Source organism: Dipteris shenzhenensis, chromosome 26 (genome assembly GCF_047967505.1).
Source record: "Dipteris shenzhenensis isolate YYH24624 ecotype China chromosome 26, Dip_SZ_1.0, whole genome shotgun sequence".
NCBI classification, from domain to species: Eukaryota; Viridiplantae; Streptophyta; class Polypodiopsida; order Gleicheniales; family Dipteridaceae; genus Dipteris; species Dipteris shenzhenensis.
Genome location: NC_141621.1, coordinates 42,712,678 through 42,725,899, shown reverse-complemented (window position 1 = coordinate 42,725,899; position 13,222 = coordinate 42,712,678). Strand labels below are relative to the sequence as shown.

General features: G+C 43.2%; 1 protein-coding gene across 1 annotated transcript in view; it reads left to right on the top strand.

Moving 5' to 3' along the window:
• Window positions 1-13,222, top strand: part of LOC147885110 (uncharacterized) — a 50,445-nt gene that overhangs the window by 17,076 nt on the left and 20,147 nt on the right. Inside the window, exon 4 of the mRNA XM_087397272.1 lies at window positions 10,937-11,034. Coding sequence (XP_087253398.1) covers window positions 10,937-11,034 — 98 coding nt within the window. The remainder of the gene's footprint in view (window positions 1-10,936; window positions 11,035-13,222) is intronic.

Sequence of the window (13,222 nt, the reverse complement as noted above, 5' to 3'; positions counted from 1 at the left end):
TGCACTTGGAGCACATTCTTCAACAACATGGGCGAAGGTTTGCTGAGTTTGACGGAATTCCTATTGTAGATAGAACATCTTTGTCGGAAGCTGGAAATGGCTTATTGCAAGAAGAAAGAATGTTTGATTGTGTGAAAGAAGCACAGACTGCCCAGCAAATGGAAATGTCCTTGAATCATTGTCAACATGCTCCATTCGATCGGATTTTGGCAAGGGTCTATGGAGATGGTGGTGAGGTCTTTTTTCTTGATGGTATAGGAGGGTCTGGAAAGACCTTTCTCTACAATTGTTTGCTCTCTCGAATGCGTGGGGAGGGGCTCATCGCTTTGGCATGTGCATCTTCTAAGATTGCTGCATTGCTACTAGCCAATGGACGCATGGCACACTCACGATTCAAGATACTGTTTGAGCTGGATAAACTAGCAGTTGCAATATTAAGGTTAATAGCCAACTCACAGATGTTTTGAAGATGGCTAGGCTGATAATATGGGATGAGGCACCCATGACTCACCGGTTTGCTTTCGAGGCACTAGACAAAACTTTGTGAGATATCATGTCCAGTGAGTAACTTTTTGGTGGGAAGGTGGTATTGTTGGGGGGGGATTTTAGGCAAGTCTCGCCAGTTCTTCCAAAGGCAGGACGAGGACATTGTCAATGCTACCTTATGCCACTCAAGGATTTGGGGTCGCACTGCAGTATTGAAGTTGACGCAGAATATGCGGGTCCTTCGGAATGGTGATAATTGTGCTAAGCAAGAGTTCATGCAATGGGTTTTGGACATTGGCAATGGGATAAATAGATGTACAAATGAAGATACTGTTGTGATTCCATCGCATATGCTTTTAGAGACAAAGTCCATGGAAGGCCTCATTGGATGGGTGTATCGAGGGCTTGCAACTGTTTTGGACTATGCACCATACTTTCGAGAGCGCACTATTCTTGCACCTCAAAACATCGAGGTTGATGCAATTAATGCTACGGCATTGAAGGCAATGCCTGGTGCGGAAAGGGAGTACCTAAGTGCAAACTCAGTGGACAACTTAGGGGGAGATTGAGAGTGCTCTCAACGGAAGAAGGAGAGAGAGAGACAGAGAGCCACACAAGTTTGGTGGGTGCAGAACCACCCTAATCTTCTTTTTCATTCATTTATATATGTGTTTGAGTATTGTACATAACCGGGGTTAAGGCACAATGACCTTTAACTCCCACAACCTCCCACTTAAAGGACAATGTGCCTTTAAGGGAGAATAACTAGTGAGCATACTATCCAATGCCCATCAATACACGACAATACTCAAACCGCTGACTAGGTAGACTCTTCGTTAGCATATCTGCAGGGTTATCATCTGTATGAACCTTGACAAGCTCTATGCGCTTGTCCTCAAGTACCTCCCTGATGAAATGGTACCTGACCTCAATGTGTTTGGTCTTTGCATGAAAGACCGGATTCCATGCTAGCTGAATAGCACTCATGGAATCACTATGCAATGTCGGTACACCTGTATGAATCCCCAAATATCCCACTAGCCGATCAAGCCATATAGCCTCCTTGCAACCCTCTGTGGCTGCAACATACTCAGCCTCTGTGGTAGACAAAGCAATGCACTTCTGTGCACGAGACATCCACGACACTGCATCACCTGCAAAGGTGAACACATAACCAGAAGTGGATCTCCTACTATCCACATGCCCTGCATAGTCTGAATCTGTGTACCCAAGTACACGCATGTCTCCTTTACCAAAGCAAATGCACATCTCCTTGGTACCCTTCATGTACCTCATGATGCACTTAACTGCCATCCAATGCCTCTTTCCTGGATTAGCCATATACCGGCTAACAACTCCCACTGCAAATGCAATGTCTGGTCTAGTAGCTATCATAGCATACATAAGACTCCCAACTGCTGATGCATAAGGAACCTTGGCCATCATGGCCCTTTCCTCATCTGATTTGGGACTATCTGTATGACTCAGTTTCACATATGGAGGCAATGGAGTACTCACTGCCTTCCCCCCCTCCATATTGAAACGCTGTAATACTTTTGTAACATACTCTTTTTGTGAAAGCCAAAGGAGTTTCCTACTCCGATCACGTGTGATGCGCATACCAAGAATATGACCTGCAAATCCCAAATCCTTCATATCAAAGGCCTCATGCAACTTGGCCTTTAATGCATCTAGCTCATAAGTATTCTTGCTAGCCAATAGCATATCATCCACATATAGTGCCAAGATTATCAGGCTATTATCCTTAGCCCTTTTAGTGTAGAGGCAGTGATCAATTTCACTCCTTCTAAAACCCTGGGACCGAATGAAAGCATCAAACTTCTGATACCATTCTCTAGGTGCTTGCTTAAGACCATAGAGACTCTTCTTCAGCTTGCAAACTAAATGCTCTTTGCCCTTTTCTTCAAAGCCTTCCGGCTGCACCATGTAAATTTCCTCATGCAAATCCCCATGCAAGAAAGCTGTCTTGACATCCATTTGCATAAGCTCCATATCCTCTATTGCCACTAGTCCAAGCATGCATCTAAGTGTGGTCATCTTCACAACTGGAGAGAATATCTCATCAAAGTTCACACCCTTCTCTTGCTTGAACCCTTTAGCAACCAAACGGGCCTTGTACCTAGGCACATCATCACCTGTGACCTTCATTTTGTAGACCCATTTACATGGCAATGCTTTCTTTCCATGTGGCAAAGAAACCAAGTCCCAAGTCTTATTCTTCATAAGTGAACTCATCTCTGATTGCATTCTCTGATTGCATAGCATACTCCCACTTGCGTTGATCCTCACGCATCATAGCCTCTCTGTAGCAAGAAGGCTCCCCGCAATCAGTAAGCATCACATAGTCTACCCCTGGAACAAACCTATCAGACGGTCTAGACACTCTAGATGATCTTCTCAAGGGCATTTCAGCTTGCTGTCCCACTTGCATATCAGCCACATTTAGCTCATCATTTCCACCAATAGATGATCCATCATCTACCCTTGATTGTATACCTGTGGGAGTACTTGGTGGCACCATTTCTTGCACATTTGGTGCATGGACAGCTTGCTGTCTATCAACATATGCAGGTGGATTCACATCCTGGAAAGTGATTCTCCTCATTTCCACATCCCTCATGGGTGCCTTATGCATCTTCTTCTCATTGAAGACCACATCATGGCTGCGTATGATCTTCTTTGCTTCTGGATCCCAGAGACGATAGCCCATCTCTCCACTTTCACCATAACCTAGAAAGATGCATTTCCTAGACTTAGGATCTAGCTTCTTTCGAAGCTCTTTTGGCACATGTGCATATGCCTCACACCCAAATATACGCAAATGAGAGTAAGAGGGCTTCTTGCCACTCCATGCCTCTTCAGGAATACCACCATCCAAACTCTTACTAGGTGATCTATTGATCACATGCACTGCAGTCTTCATTGCCTCAGCCCAAAAACCACCAGAAAGACTTGCATTGGAAAGCATGCATTGCAACCTTTCTTGAATGGTACGATTCATCTTTTCTACAACTGGATTTTGCTCTGGAGTATGAGGGGATGTGAGCTCCCTCTTAATCCCATGTGTATCACAGAAATGCTGAAAGTCATGAGAGAGATACTCTCCACCATTGTCAGTTCGTAGGCATTTAAGCGTTCTACCTGACTGATTCTCAACCAAGGCCAGCCATTTCTGAAATACCTGGAACACATCACTCTTTCGAGCTGTAGCATAAGCCCACACTTTCCTAGTTGCATCATCAATGAATGTCACATAGTAATCAACCCCACCTAATGACCGTGTAGGCATGGGACCGCATACATCTGAATGCACTAAATTAAGCTTTTCAAACTCTTTCTTTCCCCTTCTTTTATGGGTTGATTTAGTCTGCTTCCCATAGAGACAATGCTCACAAAATTCAAAATCAGAGAAACTCAAATGCGGTACATAACCCAAACGGCATAAGAGTTTCATTCCATTCTGGCTCATGTGCCCCAACCTGCAATGCCACAAAGAAGTGCTTGGCTGCTCGGTTATTGCAACAACATGATCAAATACCCCTGATACATGTAAGGGATACAAAGTCCCACACTTGGCACCCCTGGCCAAAAGCATAGAGCCCTTTTGAATTTTCCAACTTTGAAAGCCAAAAGTGGTGTGAAAACCAGCATCATCTAGCTGACCCACTGAAATAAGACTCTTGGTCAGCTTATGCACATGTCTCACATGCTTCAAAACAAATGCAGACCCATTTGCAAAAGAAAACTTTATGTCACCTGCTCCCACTATGTCACATGCATAGTCATTTCCAAGATGCACACAACCTGTCTTTCCACTATCATAAGTGGAGAACCATTCCCTATGGGGAGTAACATGGAATGAAGCACCAGAATCCAAAATCCAATCCTGGGAATATGCATCATCTGAAGTGGTAAGCAACTCTGCAGATAAAGTAGACATGAAGAGAACATCATTGTCACTATCATGTGTGACTGCATTGATCTCCTCGATCTTCACTTTTCCTTTGTCCTCCCTTGGACTCTCTTCCTTTTGATTTGCACCCCAATTTGCATTCTTTTTCTTATCCTTTTGCTCTCTTTTCAGCTTGTAGCAATCCTTTTTCATATGGCCCTTCTTGCCACAGTGGTAACACTCAATGTTCCGTGCCCTGGATTTGCTACGAGACTTCCCTCTTTCTTGGGACTTCCCCCTGAACTGTGATCTGCCCCTTTGCACATTTAAGGTTGCATCCTGCTTGTTGCCATCCATAGACTTCCGTCTAATCTCCTCGGCCAACAAGCTACCCACAACATCATCAAATTTTAGCACTCCACCAGGTGCAGAGTTACTGACAGCTGTACGGAAGGTATCCCATGAGGATGGCAATGAACATAAGAGAAATATTGCCTTAGTCTCCGCATCAAAATTCATTTTCTGAGCCTGAAGCTGGCTGAAAATAGTATTGAATTCATTCAAGTGAGAAGCAATGGAGACCCCTTCCTTCATCTGCAGCTCAAACAACCTCTTCATGAGGTAAACTTTATTAGAGGCAGTTTCCTTCTCATAAGTGGCACACAGTTTCTTCCACAAATCTTCCGTAGTCTGCTGATTTTACTACTGTGAAATAAACTGACTCTGCAAGATGAAGTCTAATAGTAGACTTTGCTAATGCATCCAACTCATTCCAATCATCCTCATACATATCCACAGGCTTAGCTTCAATACCTGCCAAGGGTTTAATCTGCTTCTTTTGAATAAGCACATCCCTTATTTGTTCTTTCCACAAAGAAAAGTTTGTCCCATCAAACCTTTTAATGCTAAAAAGCTCCTTTTTCAGACGTGGAAGAGGATGCCATGATGCAAATGAAACAAAATCCCAAATGCTAGTGCCTGCAAGAGAGAATCACACCAAATACTAGGTGCACTCAAATGTGTATGCCACAATAGACTGAAATATCACCAAAACTCAAAGCTCAAAGCATCAAAAGATGCATCTAACTCATGTGCATATACTATGCATCCATATGAACAAATCTGGCCCAAAAGAAAATGCCAATAAGTGCCAAATGACTCAAGCATAAACACCGTCCACTGGCATATGCATCAATAATATCTCATCCAAGAGAGCATAGCACTATCAGTGCATCACCTACAATGTGTCAAAGCTGTCCCTTAGCATAAAATAGCATCCATGTGCAAAGTGGCCATAAAAATAGCATCCCACAAGGCAATTTGGGCCTATCAGCGCATCCAATAAGGATTGCAATGCATCCAAATGGCCTATAAATCATCCACTGCAACCCAATGCATACCACGAATGAGTGCACACTGCTCAAACTGCAACCAGAGTGATCTGCATAAGGTATGCTCAAGAAATCATAGTCCCACGGTAATGAGCGCTACTGAAAATAGAACCTGAGATGCCTCAAAACATGGGCGCCATTGCATAATCGGACTCAGCAAGAAAATCTGCAAATATCTCTCTTCTGTGAGAACTCCAAAATCCCAACCGATGAGTGAGAAATGGGAGTCAACACTTATCCACTGCCATGTGGCATAAATCTAAGGTTTCAAAACCTTAGAATGAAAAATGCATAACAGAGAGACGAAATCGAATACACAGAGATCTATAACTCTGAAAATCCTCCACCAAATTGCGTAAGAACTGATAGGTAGGGGTTTTTGGGCGTCCGGAAGGCAATGGGATAGACGGTTTTGGAAACCGTGGTCTCAATCACTGGGTCCAACACACGGGTTGAAAAACGTTTTTTGAAACAGAGCTGTTTGTAAACTCCACCGGAGTGCAAATGATGAGCAACATAGAAGTTTTAGGACCTCCTGAGTCAAGGTCTCTGCACACTCGGATGCAAGTAAAGTCACCCACAAAGCTTCCCACAAAGCTTCTCCTTCCTCCCACAGAGCTGCTGAGCTTCCAAGCATTCACGCACGCTCAGCTAGATCACCCGGGCTCTGATACCAGTTGAGAGTGCTCTCAACGGAAGCAAGAACGGAAGAAGGAGAGAGAGAGACAGAGAGCCACACAAGTTTGGTGGGTGCAGAACCACCCTAATCTTCTTTTTCATTCATTTATATATGTGTTTGAGTATTATACATAACCGGGGTTAAGGCACAGTGACCTTTAAATCCCACAGAGATTCCTTTTTGTTTGCAATCGAGTATTTGAACAGTCTTGATCTTGGTGGTGGATATCGCCTACATCGGTTGGTTTTGAAAAGGAATGCTCCTATAATTTTGTTGTGTAATTTGAATCCTCGCCAGGGTTTGTGCAATGGGACACGGTTGATATGCAAAGAGTTTCACACAAAATTGTTAGAAGCTGAAATCATTACTGGTAACAATGCTGGTGATAGAACGTTTATTCCAAGGATAACATTCATTTCGACCAACCTTAAACTTCCATTCGACATGAGGAGACGGCAATTTCCTATCCGATTGGCATTTGGCATGACAATCAATAAGTCACAGGGCCAAACATTGTCAGTTTTGGGGCTATACTTGGTGACACCAGTATTCAGTCATGGCCAATTATATGTGGCATTTTCATGTATCCGAGCATCAAACGCTGTTAAGGTTTTCATTTCACAGAGTGCATCTGATGCCAGGGGTGAGGAGATGGATAATACTTCTACCACAACTGTTGTGTACAAGGAAGTTTTGCAATTGGCAACAGCAAGAGCCTAGGAGTATGACATTGCTCTTTCAAGCCCTCCTTAGACTTTCTTGGGTGGAAAATCTTCATTTCGTAATCTTTGTATATCTTTTTTTAAGTTCTTTCAATATTCCAACTATCATAGGTCTTTGGGAATGTTGACTATTTATACAAAGATGAAGTGAGACATAATATTTCATGACTTTGTCCTTGATAATGTTTGGATTTCATTTTTCATTTGAGTTATGGGTTTGCAATACACTACAGGCTATTTTCTCTTCAAAGCCTATTGTTTTTTTCCAGTATATGTAGATTGACACGTGCATTCTTTTTTTGCAATCTGATAGGATGTCTAGGCAGTTCACGTTTGTCACCGAAACAAGAGCACACGTGCAACGTACATAGTTGCTTAACAACCACGTTTTATGTTGACACGTTTAATAGTATAGTCACTCACTTTTAGAAAATTGTAGATCTTGCGGGCTGGGGATCTCTGGAGAGCGTGCAACTATTGTTGGATTTGCTTGATTTGGAGAGTTACCTTGGGTAAGAACTGTGTACATTGATTGTTGCATTGATTGTTGCTTTATTTTTGTTAAAACAAAAGTTTTTTTGGATTATATTTGAGTGGGAAAACATGCTATTGTTTGTCTTTTAGGACTGTTAATGATTCAAGGTTTCTAATGAATCTCTATGTCCACAATCGTTTGGATGGACGAGTCCAGTTGGGATATTACGCTGTCCTGGCTTACTGGCTTCATAGGGATGATGGACCATAGACCATCACTGTTCGCTAGCTGGGATACTATGAATTTGTGCGGACACGAATTTTCTATCGAGGGCAAAATGGGGACTACACGTAGACCTTTGTCAGCGTTGTTGACAGCCCTTTGCGTTTGAGTAAGTACTCTAAACCTTTCTTCTCTATGACTACTACAGGGTTGAGGTGGTACTTTCAGCCTCAGCCTTGGTTGTTTTCCACCTCAGAGTTGGGTTTTACCAACATACATGTATAAAAGTGTTATGGCTCAATAATTATAGTTCCTAAATTATCTTTCTATGTGATGCTAGTCCAAATACGATTGTTGGTACTCCATTGTATGTTCGTAGCCACGGTGGATGCGACGGACGTGGTGGACATAGAGTGAATGGCCGTCGCACGCTTTTCCCTATAGTACATGGCCACAGACTTTTCCCTTAGGGATGTTTATGTGTCTATTGTAGATTTTGTATGTTCAGTTATGACTTTATTTTGCGGCTATGTATTTGGATATATCAATCAGTTCTTTGATGTAGCTATTGCATGTTCAGACATGTGACTACACTTTTGGATGTGATATTTTTGAAGTACTCTATCATAGAGAATTTTTTTTTTGGACGTGGCGGATGTGGAGTACATGGCCAGCACAGGCTTTTCCCTATAGTACATGGCCGCAAACTTTTCCCTTTAGGGATGTTTGTGTGTCTATTGTAGATTTTGTATGTTCAGTTATGACTTTGTTTGTGGATGTGTATTTGGAAAGAGTTTCACACGAAAGTGTTGGAAGCTAAAATCATTATTAGTACCAATGCTGGTGATAGAACGTTTATTCGAAGGATAACATTCATTCCGACCAACCTTAAACTTGCATTCGACATGAGGAGACGGCAATTTCCTATCTGATGGGCATTTGGCATGACAATCAATAAGTCACAGGGCCAAACATTGTCTGTTTTGGGGGTATACTTGGCGACACCGGTATTTAGTCATGGCCATCAATGCATGGCATTTTTACATATCTGAGCATCAAACGCTAGGGATCTCTGGAGAGCGCGCAACATTTGAGTGGAAAAACATGCTATTGTTTGTCTTTTAGGACTGTTCCTGATTCAAGGTTTCTAATGAATCTCCACGTCCACAATCCTTTGGATGGACGAGTCTGTTTGGGATATTACGCTGTCCTAGATTATCGGCTCAATAATTATAGTTCCCAAATTATCTTTTTGTGTGATGCTAGCCCAGATACGACTATTGGTATCCCGTTGTATTTTCATAGCCGCGGTGGATGTGGCGAATGTCGCAGGCTTTTCCCTACAGTACATGGCCGCAGACTTTTGCCTTAGGGATGTTTGTGTGCCTATTGTAGATTTTGTATGTTCAGTTATGACTTTATTTGCGGCTGTGTATTTGGATATATCAATCAGTTGTTTGATGTAGCTATTGCATGTTCAGACATGTGATTGCAGTTTTGGATGTGATATTTTTGAAGTACTCTGTCATAGAGAAATGTTTTTTGGATGTGGCGGATGTGGAGTACATGGTCGGCGAAGGCTTTTTCCCTATAGTACATGGCCATAGACTTTTCCCTTTAGGGATGTTTCTGTGTCTATTGTAGATTTTGTATGTTCAGTTATGACTTTGTTTGCGGATGTGTATTTGGAAAGAGTTTCACACGAAAGTGTTAGAAGCTGAAATCATTACTGGTACTAATGCTGGTGATAGAACATTTATTCGAAGGATAACATTCATTCTGACCAACCTTAAACTTCCATTCGACATGAGGAGACGGCAATTTCCTATCCGATTGGCATATGGCATGACAATCAATAAGCCACAGGGCCAAACATTGTTTGTTTTGGGGCTGTACTTGGCGACACCGGTATTCAATCATGGCCAACTATACGTGGCATTTTCACATATCCAAGCATCAAACGCTATTAAGGTTTTTATTTTGCAGAGTGCATCTGATGCCAGGGGTGAGGAGATGGATAATACTTCTACCACAAATGTTGTGTACAAGGAAGTTTTGCAATTGGCAACAGCAAGAGCCTAAGAGTATGACATTGCTCTTTCAAGCCCTCTTGAGACTTTCTTGGGTGGCAATTCTTCATTTCGGTAATCTTTGTATAGCTTTTTTAAAACTTGTTTCAATATTCCAACTGTCATAGGTCTTCGGGAATGTTGGCTATTTATAGAAATATGAACTACGACGTAATATTTCATGACTTTGTCCTTGATAATGTTTGGATTTCATTTTTCATTTGAGTCATGGGTTTGCAATATACTACAGCCTATTTTCTCTTCAAGCCTATTGTTTTTTTCCAGTATATGTAGATTGACACGTGCGTTCTTTTTTTGCAATGCGATAGGATGTCTAGGCAGTTCACGTTTGTCATCGAAACAGGAGCACAGGTGCAAAGTACATAGTTGCTTGACAACCATGTTTTATGTTGATATGTTTAATAGTATAGTCACTCACTTTTAGAAAATTGTAGGTCCTGCGGGCTGGGGATCTCTGGAGAGCGTGCAACTGTTGTTGGATTTGCTTGAGCTGGAGAGCTACCTTGGGTAAGAATTGTGTACATTGTTTGTTGCTTTATTTTTTTGTTAAAATAAAAGGTTTTTTTTCGATTATATGTGAGTGGGAAAACATGCTATTGTTTGTCTTTTAGGACTGTTCCTGATTCAAGGTTTCTAATGAATCTCCACATCCACAATCCTTTGGATGGATGAGTCCATTTGGGATATTACGCTGTTCTGGCTTGCTAGCTTCATAGGGATGGACCACAGACCATCACTGTTCGTTGGCTGGGATACTATGAATGTGTGGGGACACGAATTTTCTATCAAGGGCAAAATGGGGACTGCACGTACACCTATGTGAGCATTGTTGACAGCCCTTTGTGTCTAAGTAAGTACTCTAAAGAATGAGTTGGGTTTTACCAACATACATGTATAAAAGTTTTATGGCTCAATAATTATAGTTCCTCAATTATCTTTCTATGTGATGCTAGTCCAGATACGATTGCTGGTACTCCGTTGTATGTTCGTAGCCGTGGTGGACGCGGCGAACACGGTGGACGTGGAGTGAATGGCTGTCGCAAGCTTTTTCGTGCAGTACATGGCCGTAGACTTTTTCCTTAGGGATGTTTGTGTGTCTATTGTAGATTTTGTATGTTCAGTTATGACTTTATTTTGCGGCTATGTATTTGGATATATCAATCAGTTCTTTGATGTAGCTATTGCATGTTCAGACATGTGACTGCACTTTTGGATGTGATATTTTGAAGTACTCTGTCATACAGAATTTTTTTGGGACATGGCGGATGTGGAGTACATGGCTGACGCAAGCTTTTCCCTATAGTACATGGCCGCAGACTTTTCCCTTTAGGGATGTTTGTGTGTCTATTGTAGATTTTGTATGTTCAGTTATGACTTTGTATGCGGATGTGTATTTGGACATATCAAGGAGTTCTGTGGTTTCACTTTCCGATGTAATATTTTGAGGTACTATGTCATAGACTTTTGTTTTTTGTTAGAATATGTTGCTGGTTTGACATTTTAGCATCTTGAGACCCGATGGAGCGGGTTGCTAGCTTGTCGTAGACGGGTCAGGTTACTCGTACTATTAACGCGGGCACATGGAGCGTGGGTAGTGTACCTTGGCCTTGGACGCCCCTCGGCCTCCCGCGGACTGAGCAAACTGCCGAAGGTATTCGCCAAATACGAGAGAAAACAAGGAGGACCCGATATTTGACAGTGAAAGGTACGGACATTAACGTTGATGAAGGAGGGCACGCCGATTTCAGATGCACTTTGGCACCAATTCCCCAGACAGGGAAACGACAAGAACATGAAGCCCTTATCATATCGATACTTGTTCCCAAAGCTTGAGTAATCTTTCGATACCTTGGGAGTAGCTTCAGCATTGAAGGAGGGAGACATAGAACTGGAGGCCAACTATCTGAACGGTCCTGAGGAACCCTCACCTGCATCGATAGAGCAACTCCAAACGGCGCTGGGACAGCAGGACCCTGTCAGAGAAATCAAGACGGTGGGAGGAGGAGGAACAACGAGAGCTCGAACCCGTTGGAGCTTATGGAGGCTTCCCAGGTGAAGTGCACCATTTGTAAACTTGCTTGGCCTCAAGTCTTGACGTCGAGAATGGCACTTCCGCTCCAGACGACTCGCCTATGGTGAGGGTGGGAGCGAAGGCTCAGCCCGTCTCAACAACGGACCTTCTGCTTACGCTTCCTTTAGACTGCGCCTGGTATGAGGATCTCACTGAGACCCTATGATACCTGGGAAGCTAGCGAGCCCTCCCATGTTGGTCTCCACCCCTCTAATGGTGGTGCCAGTAGAACTCCCTCGCATACCTTGTCTGATAAACAGACGGCCTCACTACTAAAACTAGAAGAGACTTATACAAGTTCTTGTGAAGTTACGGGCTCGCCATTACCCAGAGGCACTCTCTTCGATAGTTTTGCTTGACTTAACACGTGATATACATAGTTCAGAGGCGCGGGATGGGTTCTGCTTGCTCGTCCACACAAACGTCTCTCACTGCAGTCTCCCTGGAGCTCGCTAGTCTCCTCGTGCCCGAGACGGGTTCTACGTGCCCGTCTACGTTAACGTCTCTAACTGCATGCGTATGGTTTCCCCTTGAGCTTGCTAGTCACCACCACGAGGAGAAGTGCTCGGCCGAACGCCTGCTACTTCTTTGGAGCTAATCTACTGATAATACGAACTTTAATAATACACAGTGAATAGAGCTTGATAGGCACTAAACATGTTATAACGTAGGCCGAGCTACCACTGTTCCGCGATAAACGACTGCTTCAGGCCTTTGTCGATTGATTGCCCTATCTTCGAATTGCAAATGATGGGTGTAAAGCTCGTCTTCGAGCCCCGGAGCATATTGTTTTAAGTCGAGCAACTCCCAAATAATGGGTTGGAGTCGAGTCGGATAGAGCATGTACTGTGGATTCGTTTAGAAGGGACAATTATGCTTGAGTGGGGGGAGTACCACAAGTATCCCCGACCAAGCATAAGTCTGCTGCAACAAGGAACCCTACAACTAGATACGCATAAGCGGGATGACTGGTCTGTTAAACAGGAATCGAAGCCCGGGAGCGGCCCTTTACGTCGGCTACACTGCATAGTTACGAAAATAACAGCAGAGTCTATAGCGTCTGCCCGAATCTTGAAGAACGACGCTAGAAGGAACTCATATGGTCCCTCAACCTACTATTAGTCCGACTACGGGAGGGAAGGCTCCACCCAGGCGTCACACCAGACTCTACTC